Source organism: Furipterus horrens, unplaced genomic scaffold (assembly GCF_987537825.1).
Source record: "Furipterus horrens unplaced genomic scaffold, mFurHor1.1.pri manual_scaffold_11, whole genome shotgun sequence".
Lineage (NCBI taxonomy): Eukaryota > Metazoa > Chordata > Mammalia > Chiroptera > Furipteridae > Furipterus > Furipterus horrens.
Genome location: NW_028327181.1, coordinates 67,764,867 through 67,782,572, shown reverse-complemented (window position 1 = coordinate 67,782,572; position 17,706 = coordinate 67,764,867). Strand labels below are relative to the sequence as shown.

The window sequence follows — 17,706 nt, the reverse complement described above, 5'->3', positions numbered from 1 at the left end:
AATAACCCCCTCCCCTGGAGGTTTTTATGTGGTGACATGGAACACTGCCCAAATACATAATTAAGTGATAAAGGAAGATTGCAAAATAGTATGAGTACTATGAATCCACTGTGGTAAATTATTACAGTATGTTAATCTAAGTATAGGAAAAATCCAGGAGACTGTCTATATTTAAACTGTTAATGGGGGACATTATGGAAGAATTTTACTTTTAGCTCATAAATGTTGGTAATTTTTGTTTTAAACAATGAGTATGTGTGATTTTGCTAAGCAGAAGAACAAGATATATACTTTAAGTATTATGCTGAAACTTTGTGATTTGGATGCCTCTGATTTTATCATACCTAACAACAGACTTCTATGTGGTTGCTGAATTTGAGCTTATACTTTATTAAAGTAATAATTTTTCTTTTCGCAGCTAGAGTTGGGAAGACATCTCTGATTATGTCTCTGGTCAGTGAAGAATTCCCAGAGGAGGTAAACATTTTAATTTTTTCCTATTTTTAAAATGTTTTAAATTTATCAAAATCACGTTAAAATGAAACGAACTGCCTTTTTTGCATGTATTTCCTTCATAACAGTTGTGACTTGGAAATGGCTTGTATTATTTTATACACAACATCTCTGAAATATAGTACAGGAGAAAGACTCACACTAGATCTGAGTTCACCCCCATCCGTTGCATTTTCTGCCTTTGACCTTGGTTAGGGTATTTGTCATTTCTGTGCCTTATCTGTCTCATCTGTAATATGGGAGCTGAAATCCCATCCTTTTTTTCCGATGTAAATTGTTTCTTAAAAATAAAATGTTACTCGCCAGCCCTAAACAAAACAAATGAGTATTTCTGTAGTTGAAGTTAGGGTGAAAGGTCTCAATCCCCACCTGCCTTTCACCAGACCGCCCCCCCCGCCCCCCATCTTTGAGACATTAGAACCACTGGGATTCTGACACACATATTTGAAAACCTTTAATATTATCCACCTCCATCATTTTACAAGTGGAGAAACTAATTCATTCTGTCTTTGCCTACCTCATAGGATTACGGTGGGTCTCAAAAGAGATAAGATTAATAATGGGAGTGCCACAGAAAGTAAAGTGGTTTTATTATTACTGGCAATATATTTATTTACATATTGCAAGTTCCAATACGAGGGATCGCTGGTTAAGGCCCTATGTAAAGACAGGATATTATTATTGTGGGGAATGGGACCAAGGCAAATAAGATGAAAATTAGTTTTTTTAAATTTTCTTTCTTCATATAGCAGGTAGTATTAGTGCCACAGTTTATATTTACCCTTTTTAAAAAACTTGTTTGTGTAGGAATACCTGTATAATTTCATGATGTGATAGTGTTTTTAGCAGTGGCCATTATGACAATTCATTATTTGTTTTGCTTTCCTTTTCCTCTTAAAGATGGTTAAATAACTAACTACTTAATTCATGAAATGAAGTGTACTTTCATGTGTGGGTTTTGGAATTAGCAGCGATAATTATGATCACTTAGGATGTAATACCTAAAAGTTTTCTGTTGTAGTTTGACTTAGTTTAGAATTATCATTTTAGCATAGTCCTCTTGGGTGTGACTAAGGGATTGTTTTTTTTTAGAGACAGAAACAGTTTTATTATTAAATAATCATTTTAAAGTATATTTTATTGATTATGTTATTATAGTTGTCCCAGTTTTTCCCCCTTGGTCCTCCTCTGCCCAGTACCTCCCTTCCCTCTTAAAATTCCTGACCCTTTAGTTCATGTCCATGGGTTGTGCATGTAAGTTTTGTGGCTTTACCCTTTCCTATACTATTCTTAACTTCCCCCTGTCTGTTTTGTACCTACCAGTTATGCTTCTTTTATTTTTAAAGTATATTTATTGATTATGTTGTTACAGTGGTCCTAATTTTTTTTCCTTTTGCTCCCCTCTGTCCAGTATCCCTCTTCCCTCCAGCAGTCCCACCCCCTCCTTAGTTCATGTCCATAGGTTGTGCATATAAGTTCTTTGGCTTCACCCTTTCCTATATTATTCTTAACTTCCCCCTGTCTATTTTATACCAACCAATTATGCTTTGTAGTCCCTGCACGATTTCCCCATTTCTCCCCCATCCCCCTCCCAGCAGTTATGCTTCTTAATCCCTGTACCTTTTCCCCATTCTCCCCCTTTCTTCTCCCCGCTGATAACCTTCCATATGATCTCCATATCTATGGTTCTGTCCTGGTACTAGTTGTTTGCTTAGTTAGTTTTTGTTTTTGTTTTTTCGATTCAGTTGTTAATAGTTGTCAGTTTGTTGTCATTTTAATGTTCATAGTTTTGATTTTCTTCTTTTTCTTAAACAAGTCCCTTTAACATTTCATATAATAAGGGCTTGGTGATGATGAACTCCTTTAGCTTTACCTTGTCTGGGAAGCACTTGATCTGCCCTTCCATTCTAAATGATATCTTTACTGGATAGAGTAATCTTGGTTGTAGGTCTCTGCTTTCATCACTTTGAATATTTCTTGCCAGTCCTTTCTAGCCTGCAAAGTTTCTTTTGAGAAATCATCTGATAGTCTTATAGGCACCCCTTTGTAAATAAATCTCTGCTTTTCTCTTGCTGCTTTTAAGATTCTCTTTTTATCTTTAACCTTTGGTATTTTAATTATGATGTGTCTTGGTGTGGTCCTCTTTGGGTCCAACTTGTTTGGGACTCTCTGTGCTTCCTGGACTTGTATGTCTATTTCCTTCACCAAATTAAGGAAGTTTTCTTGCATTATTTTTTCAAATAACTTTTTAAGTTCTTGCTCTTCTTCTCCTTCTGGTATCCCTGATTCAAATGTTAGCACTTTTGAAGATGTCCCGGGGTCTTCTTATTCTCTCGTTGGTTGTTACTTTTTTAAATTTTTTAAAAATTCTTGCTTCTTAATTTTGTATTGGTTGACTGTTTATTTCGTCCTTGTGTTCCAAATCATTAGTTTGAACTTCAGCTTCCTTCCCTTCACTGTTGGTTCCCTGTGGATTTTTCTTTATTTCACTTAATGTAGACTTCATTTCTTCCCTTATGCTTTTGTCATACTCAGTCTTTGAGCATCCTTATCACTAGTGTTTTGAACTCTGCATCTGATAGGTTGGCTATCTCCGTTTTGTTTAGTTCTTTTTCTGGGATTTTATTCTGTTCTTTCATTTGAGCCATATTTCTTCGTCTCCTCAATTTGGCAGCCTCCCTGTGTTTGTTTCTGTGTATTAGGTGGAACTGCTTTGACTCCCTGTCTTGGTGCACCTGTTACATTGTGTGTGGCCAGAGCCTTAGGTATTTGTCAGTGCGGAGCAGCCTGCATCACTGCTTTGTGACTCTGTATGTGGGGAAGGTTGGAGAGGAGACAATGCTGCTCTCTGGCTGCTGGAGGCTTGCTTGGCACTCACCCTCCCTTCCAGTCACTTCTCCCACTTCCTGTATGCATCTGGCGCCCCTCTAGCTGCTGCCCTGGTGGTGGTGCCCAGAGTGGGTGGGTTTGTGTACGTTCTATGGCCATGTGGGCCCTTTACACATAAGTCTGCTGAGAGACCAGCTGTTTCTTCCATTGCCCCAACCCCAACTGGTTTTTACAGCTAGAAGTTATAAGGCTTTTTTTTCCTGGTGCTAGAACCCTGGAAGAATTCCAATTTTATCCACCAAATGTGAATGTGGGACCACCCTTCCGCCTTCTACTAGCTGCTGCTACCGCTGTCTCGCTGCTGCCACACTGCGTTTTCTCTGCTCCTCCTGCCCATCTGGATTAAATTGGTTTCTTTAAATCCTTGGTTGTCAGACTTTTATACAGTTTGATTTTCTGGCAGTTTTGGGTGTTTTTGTTTTGAGGTTAGTTGTGATTCTTCTTATGGTTGAGCCAGGAAACTTAAGTGTGTCCACCTACACCTCCATCTTGACTGGACTGAATGAAAGATTTTTAATTGATTAAAATATCCAGTCTTTCTAAAAATGGAATTATTAAGCATAAGGCTTATTATATAGCCAGTCAGTTGTCTTCTAGAAGAAATGAATGTTGATAATTTGTTTTACCTGAGGATTGTTTTAGATTAACATAGTTCTCATTTGTAGAGTATCTTAAGCCTTCAACAAAATAGAATGAAAACAGCATATTTTTAAAGTCTAGTGTTAGAAATGCCAGATTAATTTAGATACTGTTTTAGGCTGCATCAGATCTGAAGTATCATTGTCTGTCCTGTGCCCACACAGGTAGAAATGTGCATTTTTTAAAAGTGGTTTATCATATAGCATTATTATATATTTGCATCTGTGGTAAAAACAAAAATAAGCATTTAAAAGTACCACAAACACTTGTAAGAATAGGTATGGATGAAAGGGGCTTACATATAGATAAATTTACATAATCTACTAACAAGTTTGATTGATAATATCCAAAGGTTTTTCTTTTCTATATTTGTTTTCAAATGAAGGTTCCACCCCGGGCAGAAGAAATCACCATTCCAGCTGACGTCACCCCTGAGAGAGTTCCAACTCATATTGTAGATTACTCAGGTAATGAATGGCCCATCGACCTTTGGTACGTGAAACTGTTGGCATAACTTAATAGCCCTCAAAAAAGGTATCTACTGAGCTTTAAGAAATGTTAAAGAGTGGTGGCCCTTTTTCTCTTGCAGTAAAGGATCATTTACTATTCTTGTCTCAGTTATATCTTCCTGCTAGCCCCCACCCAGACCCGCCTAAAGCCTCCATCTCAGTTCTGTGTCCTTAACTTACTAAGTTGGGTTCCATAATAATGAAAAGGAAGGAGAAATGGTAAATGACAAGAAGTAGGTAGATCATTACCTCCTTGAATCGGCATGTTTTGTCATCAGGCATGCTATGTTGATTTGGAAAGAGTTCTGAATTTAAGATTTAGTTGAATTATAAATCTGTTCTTTAATTTTTCAGCCTTTGTCCCAAATAAAATAATAGTTAAAACAGTCATAGGCTTGCTTACATTATATGATAATAGAAGCACATTTATATTGCTTTTAATAATTAAAAATTTTTCTATACAGTACTTAACTACTTGCTTTTTTATCGTTAAAGTATTTTGTTTTGTTCTGGGAATTTTTATTTCTAAATTAAGTTTATTGGGGCGACATTAGTAATAAGATCATACAGATTTCAAGTGTACATTTCTATGATACATCATCTGCATATGTATTGTGTGCCCACCACCTAAGTCAGATCATCGTCTGTCACCATATATTTGGCCCCCTTTACCCTTTACTACCTCCTGGGACTTTTTTTTTTTTTAAAGGGTCAGTTGCATCATGTACCACTCCAATGGGTGATATTGATAATGGGGGAAGCTATGTTGAGGCAGGAGGTATATGGGAAATTTTTGTACCCTCCACTCAATTTGCTATGAATCTAAATCTATTTTTAGAATGGGTATAACTACATTGGCAATACTTTGCTATCTAAACTGGTATTCCACGTAGCCTAAAAAAGAAATCTTAGTACTGTGCAGTCTAAAACATGTGGCCCTTTGAACACTTCAGGTGGATTAGTCCTAAGCTGAAGTGTGCTGTGACTATAAAATGCAAATGGATTTAGGAGACTTAGTATGACGCATAAATGTAAAATAGCTCATTCATAATTTTTCTGAGAATATATTGAAGTTTTAATATTTTGATATTTTGGGTTAAATAGAAGAGTAATTTTACCCATTCCTTTTTACTTTTCTTAAGGTCACTATTAGAAAATTTAAAATTATGTATATATGCTTGCATTACATTTCTGTTGGAGGGCACTGTATTAGAATCTGAGAGGGTTGGATGCTTTCTGTTACAGTCTCATATCTAGTTTTATTTAAAGAATTATTCTTTTTCAATATATGTAGCCATATAATTAGATTCATTTCAGCATTAGAATTGGAACCTTGAGCCATTGATTATTCAACATATGAAAAGATATTTAAAATGTCCAATTATTTAGCATAATATAAAGTACGGTTGAACTCGTTTATGATATTAATTTGTATATCTGAAATAACAGGCATATTGGGGGGAAACATTTAATGTAAGATGATCTAAATTAGTATGTCAGTAATGGCTTTGCGCTTCAGTTGTGTGCTTCTTCATCCTACCTATATCACGCATATCTCGTGCACCATGGGGTTATAGGCACATCCCCCCATTGAGTCCAGTTCTGGCCAGAAATACGCTCTAGGGAGGGGATTCTTGACTTGTCATTATCATGTTCTAGTTTTGCTTCGGGGACTGGGTTAATATTACTCATATCTGCTATCTAGATCTTAAGCTTGTATTGCCCAGATTCTCATACGGCCTTTTAACCTTGTGTGTGGATAGGCTCTTTGTCTGGGCTTCTGACTTTTCAGCATCCAGTCGTCTAGCTTGGGTTTCTGATCTCTTTTGCCTGACCCTTCTCAACTCTGGGGCAGATACCGGCCTAGATTTATAATACAATGCCTTCCGCTCTTCTGTTTCTGAGTTGTCCTCTTGTAAACGTGTCTTTCAGTGCCAGCCAGCTTCCTTATCAATCTTTCCTTCTCCTGGCTTGCCCTTGTCTTTGCCCCCTGGTCTGGCACTCTACCATGACATGAGGAATGAAGGATGTTTGGAGGAGTGTCAGATGGATGTTGCATGGATTTTAGCTTGGCCATTTGTTTTTTTATGGACATGTGGAAACTATTAAACTCTTTTACTTTGTCATTTGTAGAAGCAGAACAGAGTGATGAACAGCTTCATCAAGAAATATCACAGGTGTGTTAAAAAATAGTTGTAGGTTTTTTGGTGGGAAAAGTGATGAGTCTAAGTCTGCTTTTTTCATTTCCATTTATTTAGTTGTTATTGCTGACTCTATGTATGTATTTTTGCTGTAAGTCCTTAGGGACATTTTCCTTTTAGTGATGTGCGAAGTGTGTATTATTACAAAAATACTATTAATTTGTTAATTTTTATTGTAGGCTAATGTCATCTGCATAGTTTATGCTGTTAACAACAAGCATTCTATTGATAAGGTATGAATATATGACTTTTTCCACGATATTTAGTTAATTTTCAATGGGGGCACTTTCAAAATTGATCCTCAAATTAGAATTTTAGGGGTCTAGGGGCTGGGCACTTTTCAGAGAAGAACCTCATATGGCTTAGCTCTTGATAATTTTCATTTTAGGTAACAAGTCGATGGATTCCTCTCATAAATGAAAGAACAGACAAGGACAGCAGGTAATTTTTTCTCTCTCAGATTTTGTATATTGAAAAGTTTTAAACTTACAAAACAGTTGCAAGAAGTAGTACAATGAACATCTGTAAAACCTTCAGTTAAATCCACCAGGTAACATTTTGCCACTTTGCTTTAGCTGTTGGTCTTTCCCCCTGTTTGCATACACACTCCTTTTGGGGGGAGAAATTATTTGAGGCAGCACAAATATTTGAGAGCAAAGCACAGAATAGAGCTCTGATACTGTAGTGATTCACAATTTCAGATATAAAATATCTTGATAATCTTACATTTTTCTTTCTCAAACTACCGCTTGAAAAGTGTGTGCCCTCTCACTCGAGATGCCCCTTTGATGAGGCATGGCTTTCTCCGTTGTCATTGATGTTCCTAGTGTGGTGTATGTAAGAGCACAGCACTTGGAGGAATTGAACGACCTTTGAAATCTGGTTTGGCTGCTTATGAGCTTTAAGACTGATTTCATTGAGCCATTTCCTCAGCTCTAAGCAGAGATGAGGATAATACCTGTTGTGGTTATTTTAAGAATTCAATGAAATAAAGCATGTATGAGTGCTTTATAAGTTCTCTAAAAATCTCTAGGGAGCTTCATTTAGGAATTTATACAGGGAGAGTTCATTGAAAGTCTTTGGAAGAAAAAGCAAGAAAACACACATTCTGTATTTTTCTGAGTAGGATGGTGGTTGTCAGTACATATGCTTTGAATTTTAAGTCAAAATGGAAAAACATCTTTCTTGCTGCGTTGTATAATTGAACATGTTATTTATGAAGCATTTGCGTCTTTTTAAATGTTAAGAAGGCAACTAATGTCTATGTATTGTGCACATCTGGTCCTTTACTTGCCTTTTATTTTAATTTAAAATATTTTTTAAGACTTTATTTTTATTTAGTTTTAGAGAGGGGGAAGGAAGGGAGAAAGAGAGAAACATCGATATGTGGTTCCCTCCTGCACGCCCCGTACTGGGGACCTTGCCCACAAGCCAGGCATGTGCCCTGACTGGGAATCGAACCAGTGACCCCTCGGTTTGTAGGCTGGCACTCAATCCACTGAGCCACACCAGCCAAGGCCTACTTGATTTTTTATTTATGTAATCTTTATTGTATTTTTTTCCATTACCATTTAGTCCCCTTATACCCTCCCCCCCCTTACTTGCTTTTTTTAGTTGGGCATTTTTGTGCCTTGAGACCCAAAGCTCTGGTTTTAAACCGATAAGCATGGTCACTGACCCCTGTCTCACATGTCTACATCAGGAGACTTGGGACTGAGATGCTGCTGTGTGTGCTGTGCCTTGCAGCTTGGATGGCTCCTCTTTGGTTTTAAGCTTCACAGTGACTTACTGTCAAGGAGCAAAGAGCAGTATGACCCTCTAGAGCTACACTGTCCAGTGCAATGGCCTCTGATCAGTGTGGCCATTTAAAACTAAATTAAGTGAAATGAAATAAACCTAAAAATTAAGTTTCTTGAATACACTTAGTTGCATTTCAAATGATCATGGTAATGGACAGAACACATAAAGAACATTTCCATCAACTTAGAAGGCTGTATTCAACAGAGCTGCCTTGGACGATCCTGCACCTACATGTTCCTAACATCTGCTTATCTTGCTAAATATTAAAGCCGTTTCCAGGAGGGACTCTTCAGAGAAGGCAGTTTTGCCAGGGTCTGTCAGGTACCAGTTTGGACCACTGAATTTTTAAAATTTGGCTTTACTATGACAGCATCCTAAAATGCTGTGGTTAGTTTTGTAGTCCTTTTAGTATCATCTGAAAGTGGCTTTTAATGTTTGAAGATCTAATTGAACTTCCTCAGCTGTGGCTGTATTTTTTCCCTCCCTGAATATATGAACTTACTTATTTTTCTTGTGGTTGACTTATCACAAGGTGGTCGGTTTCTTTATTATATGGCCCTTACAAGATTTTTCAATAGCTTCCTCCCTTAAGTTTATATTTTAAAATATATTTTTTTATTTTAGTGAGAGGGAAGAAAAGAGAGAGAGAAACATCGATTTGTTGTTCCACTTATTTATGCATTCATGGGTTGATTCTTGTGTGTGCCCTGACTGGGGAGGGGATCAAATCCGTAAACTTCGGCCTATTGGCAGGACACTAACCAACTGAGCTACCCAGCCCAGGCCGTTAAGTTTATATTTGTTACATATGTATTCTTTGTAGGACTTCCTTGGGTCATTGTTACAGTGTTTAAAAAAAAATTTTTTTCATTAACATATGGTTGGACTACAACGTTATATTTGTTTTTAGGTGTAAACATGGTGATTAGAAATTTATATACTGGCCCTGGCCGGGTGGTTCAGTTGGTTAGAGCATTGTCCCGTGCACTGAAAGGTCACGGGTATGATCTCTGACACCTAGATTGTGGGTTCGATCCCCTTTTGGGGTGTGGTATGGTAGGCAACTGATTGATGTTTCTCTCTCCCTTCCTCTCTCTCTAAAATCAATAAACATAGCCTTGGGTGAGGATTAAAAAATAATAATAAAATAAAAATTTATATACCAAATGATGTGATCACTGTACTAAGTCTAGTAACCATCTGTCACCGTGCAAAGTTATTATAATATCACTGACTATATTCCCTGTGCTGTACACTACATCTCTGTGGTTTATTTTAGAACTGAAAGTTTGTACCTCTTATTCCCCTTCACCTTTTTCAGCGATCTCCTTATTCCTCTATTATAGTGGTTCTTAACTGGGGGTGCTCATCACTGTCATCTGAGGTATTTTTAAAAAATATAGATGCCTTTGCCCACCCTTATAATATTAGAATTAGTAGATTTGGAGTAGGGCTTGGACATGTGTATTTTTTTTTAAGCTCCCTAAATTATTCTGAGCATACCTTTGGTTGCAAGCCACTACATTTTTGGAAACTCTTCTGAGTTTCTTAGGAATCTATATTTGGGTTTTATAGTGGATCAGGTTTTTTTATTTTGTTTTTTTTTTTAATGCATAACTACACTAAAGGGGTAAATAAATACTTGCAAGTATCCCTATTGCATTCTGGAGTTCCATCAAGATGATTTGCTTTCCCTCCAAAATCTCTTGCATGGTCACAAATAACAGTTCTCCACTAGGCTAGTTCTCTTTGATTTCCCTATTTAGATTTATGATAGGCCTGTCAAATTTAAGTTGTCTGAAACAAAAGCCTTAATTCCCTGCCCCCTCCCCAAAAAAACCTCTCAATCTTTTCTGTCTCAGGAGATCTACTCATTTTGTCTAGCTAAAACCCTGTGTATTTTTTTGTTTTTTGCCTTTCCCTCAACCTCCATATCTAATCTTCCAGCTGTAACCTGTCATATCATCCTGTAAATATTTTACTAAAAGGTAACAAATGGCTGCATTTTAAAAGGTCCAGCAGATCGTGTCATCCCCAGTAGCTTCCCATTTTACACTTACAATAAAACCTGCTACACTCCTGACTACATCTGTAAGTCCTTACATGTTTGGTTTTTGCTCCTCTCTTCAACCCCATTCCCTGCCTCTTCTCTATTGCTCAGGACTCACCAGCCACTCTGGGATTTTTTTATTTTTTGGGCTCATCAGGATGTTTCTCAGTTTGGGGTCATTGTACATGCTGTCCCTTCTTCCTGGCCAGCTCTTCTCTGGCTCCTCATACGGCAGATTCCATTTCACTTCTCACTCCTTGACCCAAATGCCACCTTATCAGAGAGATGTTTCCCTGATTATCACATATAATTAGTTACCTTTCATTACTCTATCCCATATTCCCCTATTTATTTTCTTCATAGCACTTACAGAATTGGAAATTGTCTTCTTTGTTTATTTGCTTTTTGTCCATGTCCTGATTTTTACTAGAATGGGGTGGGACCCTGTCTGCCTATGTCCTTAATGCCTGGAACAATACCTGGCCTCTAATAGGTACTCAATACATATTGGTTGAATATGTTCTCTAGTGGGCTTGAGCCGATTACAATACAGGATTCATCTTGGGGAAATTAAGTAAAGCTTATTAGTTAGAATGGGTTATGATGTACATTAAAATAAAAATCTAATGCTTTTTGCCTGCCTTATTATTACAATGTGCCCTGCTTATTTCAGGCTGCCTTTGATATTGGTTGGGAACAAATCTGATCTAGTGGAATACAGTAGTATGGAGACCATCCTTCCTATTATGAACCAGTACACAGAAATAGAAACCTGTGTGGAGGTATGCCTTATTTGATTTTGAAATTTACTGTTGAATTCTCACTAAATTGAAGTTTGGAAGAGAAGAGTGGGAGATGTGGGATGGAATACATTTCCTGCAATTTGTGAAGTCATTAAACCAAATCAGAGAACTTGAAGTTGGCCTCTGAGATCTTTGTAGACAATCATCTTCTGATATCCACTAAGAAAAATGCATTTTTCAGTTTCCTCAAGGAATCTTATTACCTTATATTGATGGTTTTAAAATTGTTTTTAGCTTTCATAATTGCTTTCAGAGTGTAAAATTTTAAACTTTTTTTTGTTTTTTTAGTGTTCAGCAAAAAATCTGAAGAACATATCAGAGCTCTTTTATTATGCACAGAAAGCTGTTCTTCATCCTACAGGGCCCTTGTACTGCCCAGAGGAGAAAGAGGTAACCCCCCTGACCCCCCAGTTTGTGTTAGTAAGGGCTGGAATGTGTAGGTAGTAACTGTAGTATGGAATAACCACTTGCACAAAATGGTGATTTTTAGATTGTTTTATATGTTTTTCTAACTATTGCTACTTTTTGAAACATTTAGGTTATTATATAACAGACTTTTAAAAGGAGAATAAATAAAATATCACAATGTAATCTTTATTAATTTTGAATATTTAGTGTTAGAATCACATTAATAGAAGCACTATCTTACCATTCTTTATTATTAAAAATTCATCCATGATTGTAGATGTTATACGTGATAGTCCATTTAGTACTCTTTTATAAAGGAACCCCTATCTAGTGCTCTAAATGTTTGACTTTCTTTTCCTCAGTTCTTTCTAATCTCTTTATATCTTAGGTTTTATCTTTTTCTAATTATATCAAATGGCTTTTCTAGAGACCCCATTTAAAACAAAAAGGGATTGTTTTTATATGTTTGGGAAAATAACTGTTTCCTTTCCTATTTTAAAAGAAATTTATTTTGAGTTTGACAGCATGGTCAGAACTCATCATTACTGTTTGCTCTGGATAGCCATATCACTGACGTCCATATCACTGAAGTCAATATGTATACATTTCCTCACCTTGCCATGTAACTTCCGTGATTCATATGTATCCACCAGAGATCTACTTCCAAGTTTACACAATGTTCAGTGCGATCTTCCTGAAAGTTTTATTTTCTCAAAATTGTTGACAGTGATTATCCTATAGCAATTATACAAATTAGAAGCTTGTGGGCCTTATTTTAAATAGTCAAATATTTGTTCTATGCATTATAAATCCTAAAACAAATATTAAAAAAGATGTCAACATATATTTCCAGCAGCATTACATACAAAAGTTTTATAGAGTCACAAAAGGTGGGATTCTTTTTAAATGTAGGAAATTTATCTGATAATAGGAAGTTAGTGAAAGGCTTTTACATTTACCAACCAGTGCTATTTTGCCACCTGTTTGTGAATAAGCACATTTTATATTCCAGCTTTGACTAACACACACATGCATAAGTCACAGATTAAAACATTTAATTCCATTCTGCTACCAGAAGGTTGATGGTCAAAAACCAGTAGTTGATTATATCTCAATAAAGCTGAAATTTTTTTCAAAATCAAAAGTTGGGAAAGAAAGCCCTCAGTAGTTTTATAAATCCGCTGAAATTCTTTATGAAATGAGGGAGGGCATAAAAAAATATTTCTTTATATGACTGGGAGAATGAATTTTCTCTTAAGATGAACCACTCTCTCTTGCCTATCCTTGGAAGATTTGTGGTCATGAAGGGAGAGTTTGACCATCCAAATATTGGTCCTCATTTACTTAAAAAGGTTTTGGGTATAAAAGTAAATGGCTTGGCTTTAGTTCATTTTTCATGTTGGTTGTATTTGATGTTATGTGTTTGACATTGAGAACAGTCAGAATTATTCTTAGCCTTACTTAAAATCATATTTTAAAATCCTAACTTTTAATTAAAACAATTGTTTCTTTTCTCAATGATTTATAGATGAAACCAGCCTGTATAAAAGCCCTTACTCGTATATTTAAAATATCAGATCAAGATAATGATGGCACTCTCAGCGATGGGGAACTCAACTTCTTTCAGGTAGCCCTTCTCTTTTTCTGACATTTGTGTACTTTGGTGTTTTTACTTTTTGGGGGCTGAGAAAAGCTGTAAGAATTTGTTAGCTTAAACAGTGGTATGTTGGTTAACTTGAGATTCTTTTATGTAAAACTATCTTTCATACCAAGCTATTTAAGTCTTTGCCTAGAGTACAAAACTCCCTTATGCATAGGAATCAAGGGGACTCTTTGGTAGCGTTATTTCATGGTACACAATGGGTATATTAAGGATGACTTGAAGTCTGAACTCTGAATTATTTTTCTTTCTTGGTTTTGTATAGCATAGCTTCACAAAGAGCCCTGTGTTTCAGACATGTGATGGGGAGTGTAAGGACAGTTTCTTTCCTTCTAAATATGACATGCTTTCCATAAACAATACAAGACAGAGACCATCCTAATTTAGAATTTGTTTCTTTTGGTTGCAACTCATTGATTTAATATTACTTTGTAGATTAATATTTCTTGTATATTATTTGGGGTCTTAATGCTGATTTTATAATTTTTTAAAAAATTAATTACTTATTTTTGCTAGAGAATTTGTTTCAACACTCCACTAGCTCCTCAGGCTCTGGAAGATGTCAAGAATGTAGTCAGAAAACATATAAGTGATGGTGTGGCCGATAGTGGATTGACGTTGAAAGGTGAGTGAATGGTGTTTTTCCCCCTTCTGAACTTAATAGTTCCAAAGGTTAAGGTCTTTATAACATTATTTATACTTTAAAGAAATATTTGTATTTAATCATATGCCTAAAGTCTAACTTGGATATGTAGGAGTTGGAAAAGACAATTTGGTAGGTATAATTACCCTTGCTGCCAGCATAAATTAGAGGAAGGAAGATTGGTTATATCCCAGGAATGCTAAGGATTCATCAGAGGAAAAGAGATTTCTGGAACAAAGAAATTTATCTTAAACTTTTGTTAGTTCACAAACATCCTTTAAGTAGAAATTATTTTTAGGGAAGACATTTTGTCTGTCAGTCAGATATACCAAGTACAAAATGTTCCCTGTGGGATATGTGATAAAATCACAATAAAATAAGAAATGAAAACCAGAATTTTTTATTATAAAACACAAAGAGATCTATAAAACAATTTTCTTTGTTTTTATTGTATAACTTTGTGAATGTCAGTATATTCCTTGGGATGTGTTTCTGGCCCTTTCATCCGGTATCCTCCCTTGCTGGCCTGGGGGCATATGTAAAATGATTCTGAAATCAGCTCTGTCTTTATTGAGACACTTGCGATTTTGTTTTGATTTGACCTTCAGTATTCAAAACTTGTACGTAAATGTTGATGAATGTAGCTCTTGTCATTATGTGTTACATGCTTTTCTCCCATGGATTCTGTACCCTTTCTCACATCAACTGTATTTACTAATTCATTTTATTTCAGGTTTTCTTTTTTTACACACACTTTTTATCCAGAGAGGGAGACATGAAACTACTTGGACCGTGCTTCGACGATTTGGTTATGATGATGATCTGGATTTGACACCTGAGTATTTATTCCCCTTGTATGTACCTTTGGCTTGCTAATTGATTTCACTCGCCAAGTACTTTAAAGTTTTATTTACCACATAGGAAGGCTTTAGGGTACTAAGGAATTATTTAGAGCTACAGAGAGGTTTATAACAGGGTTTCCCACCCTCAGCTTTATTGACTTTTTGATCTGGATAATTCTTTGCTGTAGGGTCTGTCCCATGCATTATAGGATGTTAAGCACATTCTTAGATGCCAGTAATGCCTCCTCCCCCAGCTGTGACAACCCAACGTGTCTCGCATCTCTAGAAATTGCCATATGTTCCCTCAGGAGTAAAATCACACCCAGCGGAGAACCACTAATGTAGAGCATGGCCCAGACTTCCTTTTCTTTTGGAGAATGCAAATATTCTTTAAAATTCATTTTACAAACTGTTTTTGAAATCAAGAGATGAGAAATATTGATGTATTGGTTAGCTTTTTTTATTTTTATTTTTTTAAATTAGTTCTTCTCCTCCCTGAGGTTTATAGCCTGTTTATAACTCAGGATAAACTAACTATTTTTCCTAAATAACCAGTCTACTTCTGGTTATTTTCTATTAGATACTGCTATTTTTAAGTTCTGTTGGTTTAAAAGTGGACCCAGAGTCACCCTGAGACAGGAGACTCCCTTGCTGTAGGATGCCACTCCTGTGGCGGGGAAGTGACTGCCGAAGATCTGACTTTTGAGGCTTCAGCCTTTCCTCTTCCCTTTTTCAGCAGAGTGTAATCTTCATGTTGTCCTTTTTCATTTTAGCAAGGCACCTCTAGCTATCTATAGAAGGGTTCAGAAAAGCTTTTTTTTTTGCTTCCCCCATCATTGAGGAAGCGAAGTTCTTTCTGGTTGGATTCCTGGTCCATTAATCAGTTCTAAGTTGAAACCTCTCTTGCCAAAGTTATTAAACCTTGGCTTAAGTAATTTTCCAGATTTTTCAGTGAATATATATTGAACAAATGAATGAATTTGTTCCAGGACCTTTTTGTCAAGTTTTCTTTTCTGTGCCCTTTATGTGGGTCGATGAAATCTGCAAGTGGCTGCTTACTGCTTTGTTAAGTGTGACAGCGAGGAAACCCCCTCGGTTGCGGCGGCTTTGCTGCTTTCGCTGCTCTCTGCAGAACAGCCTCTTAGAACCACCGCTTAAATCTTTCTGGCTTTCTTATTATACTCTCTCCCTCTGTCCTTCACACTGTTGCTAGATTAATAGATACGTAAATACAGATTTGGCCATGGCACTTCCCCCTCAGGACAGGATAAAGCCCAAGCTTCTTAAGGTGGCACACGAGGTCATCCCTGGTCTGTTCATGCTCACTCCCTGCCTTCATTCTAGCAGTAAGTACTGAACTACATATAGTCCCCAGTCATGCTGTTTTCTACTCCAGGCTTTTGCCCGTGGAATTTTCACTCCCTCCCTCCCTCTCCCCTCAACCTAATTAATGCCCCTTATCTTTCAAGTCTCAAGTCAGGTGCCAGTGTCTCCCAGCAGTGCTGACACCTTTCCACCCCCAGGCTAGAGACGGTCCATTTCTTGGGGGCTCCTCAGCACTCCTAGTGAGGTTATCTGTGTGCAGTTCCTCTCCCACTTGAATGTGGTTCTTAGAAGTAGGAAGCCTGTCTTGTTTTTGTGTCCCTAAAACTTAGTTTAGTGCCTTTAATAAATGTTTATTGAACTGAATTAGGGTGGGTCACAAAGGTCAAATCAGGCAGAAATAACATCTCTTTACATCATTTTCAACTCATTACACTTGTTGACATAATTATGACTTAAGACTTATTTATATGGGAGGAACAACCCATTATGATTTAATCAGTATTATTTGTAAAATTTTTATTTCAACCTGCCCTTCAGATATTTAAGAAAACTTTACATGTCAACTCGGAATGAGCCTTATTATGACCCTTGAGGATTGCCATGTGACTTTTCCTGGGAAAAATCTAAATGGCTTCAGCAAAGACATTTTGTAAATGGTGTTATCCCACAAAAAGACTTGTTGCAGTTTTATATTCATTTCTTAAATTAAATTTTAATACTTGATTAATGATTTGTTTTACTCTTAAATTTTTTCGTCAATAGGCTAAAAATACCTCCTGATTGCACAACTGAATTAAATCATCATGCATATTTGTTTCTCCAAAGCACCTTTGACAAGCATGATTTGGTAAGCTTCTTGCTGCAGTTTTCCATGATAAAATATTTTTCAGTGGGTGATTTCATAACTGTTCCCTTAGCTATGGGGTACTCACGTCACAGAGCCAAAAATTGCTTACACTCTCTTGAGTTAAACTAGCAAAAATACTTTCTCTTATTTACTTACTTTTATTTTCTCAAGATGAAAAAATCTGGTTTCTATAGACTCTTGCATAAGTTTTCTTATATACATGTGAGAAATTTTCTTGATAAAATGTAAAATTTCTTTTTATGTGTTAGTTTTCAGCTTTACTAGACTCAGGGGGCTTTTGTGTTTGGGAATTATTTTCTTAGATACATAAACATTATTATACTTCCTGTGTATCTTCAGGATAGAGACTGTGCTTTGTCACCTGATGAGCTTAAGGACTTGTTTAAAGTTTTCCCTTACATACCTTGGGGGCCAGATGTGAATAACACAGTTTGTACAAATGAAAAAGGCTGGATAACCTACCAGGGATTCCTATCCCAGTGGACGTGAGTATAGAGCTCATCTGTTTCCTCTGAAGTTCCCACTAGTTTAAAAATATGGTGCTCTACATTAATC

The 17,706-nt window shown here is 36.5% G+C and overlaps 1 protein-coding gene across 8 annotated transcripts in view; it reads left to right on the top strand.

The window, feature by feature from the left end:
* The window catches only part of RHOT1 (ras homolog family member T1), a 53,926-nt gene that overhangs the window by 13,778 nt on the left and 22,442 nt on the right, over positions 1-17,706 (top strand). For 7 of the 8 annotated variants that reach the window (XR_016513910.1, XM_090290483.1, XM_090290481.1 and 4 more), the window contains exons 2-13: positions 419-477; positions 4,427-4,508; positions 6,684-6,727; positions 6,931-6,984; positions 7,140-7,192; positions 11,275-11,383; positions 11,693-11,794; positions 13,341-13,439; positions 13,989-14,097; positions 14,849-14,969; positions 17,046-17,130; positions 17,491-17,636. Coding sequence is in view for 7 of the 8 variants with exons in the window: in XM_090290483.1 (XP_090146609.1) it covers positions 419-477; positions 4,427-4,508; positions 6,684-6,727; positions 6,931-6,984; positions 7,140-7,192; positions 11,275-11,383; positions 11,693-11,794; positions 13,341-13,439; positions 13,989-14,097; positions 14,849-14,969; positions 17,046-17,130; positions 17,491-17,636 (1,063 nt within the window). In the remaining variant the exon portion in view is untranslated. The remainder of the gene's footprint in view (positions 1-418; positions 478-4,426; positions 4,509-6,683; positions 6,728-6,930; positions 6,985-7,139; positions 7,193-11,274; positions 11,384-11,692; positions 11,795-13,340; positions 13,440-13,988; positions 14,098-14,848; positions 14,970-17,045; positions 17,131-17,490; positions 17,637-17,706) is intronic. The other variant, XM_090290479.1, reaches the window with a different exon arrangement.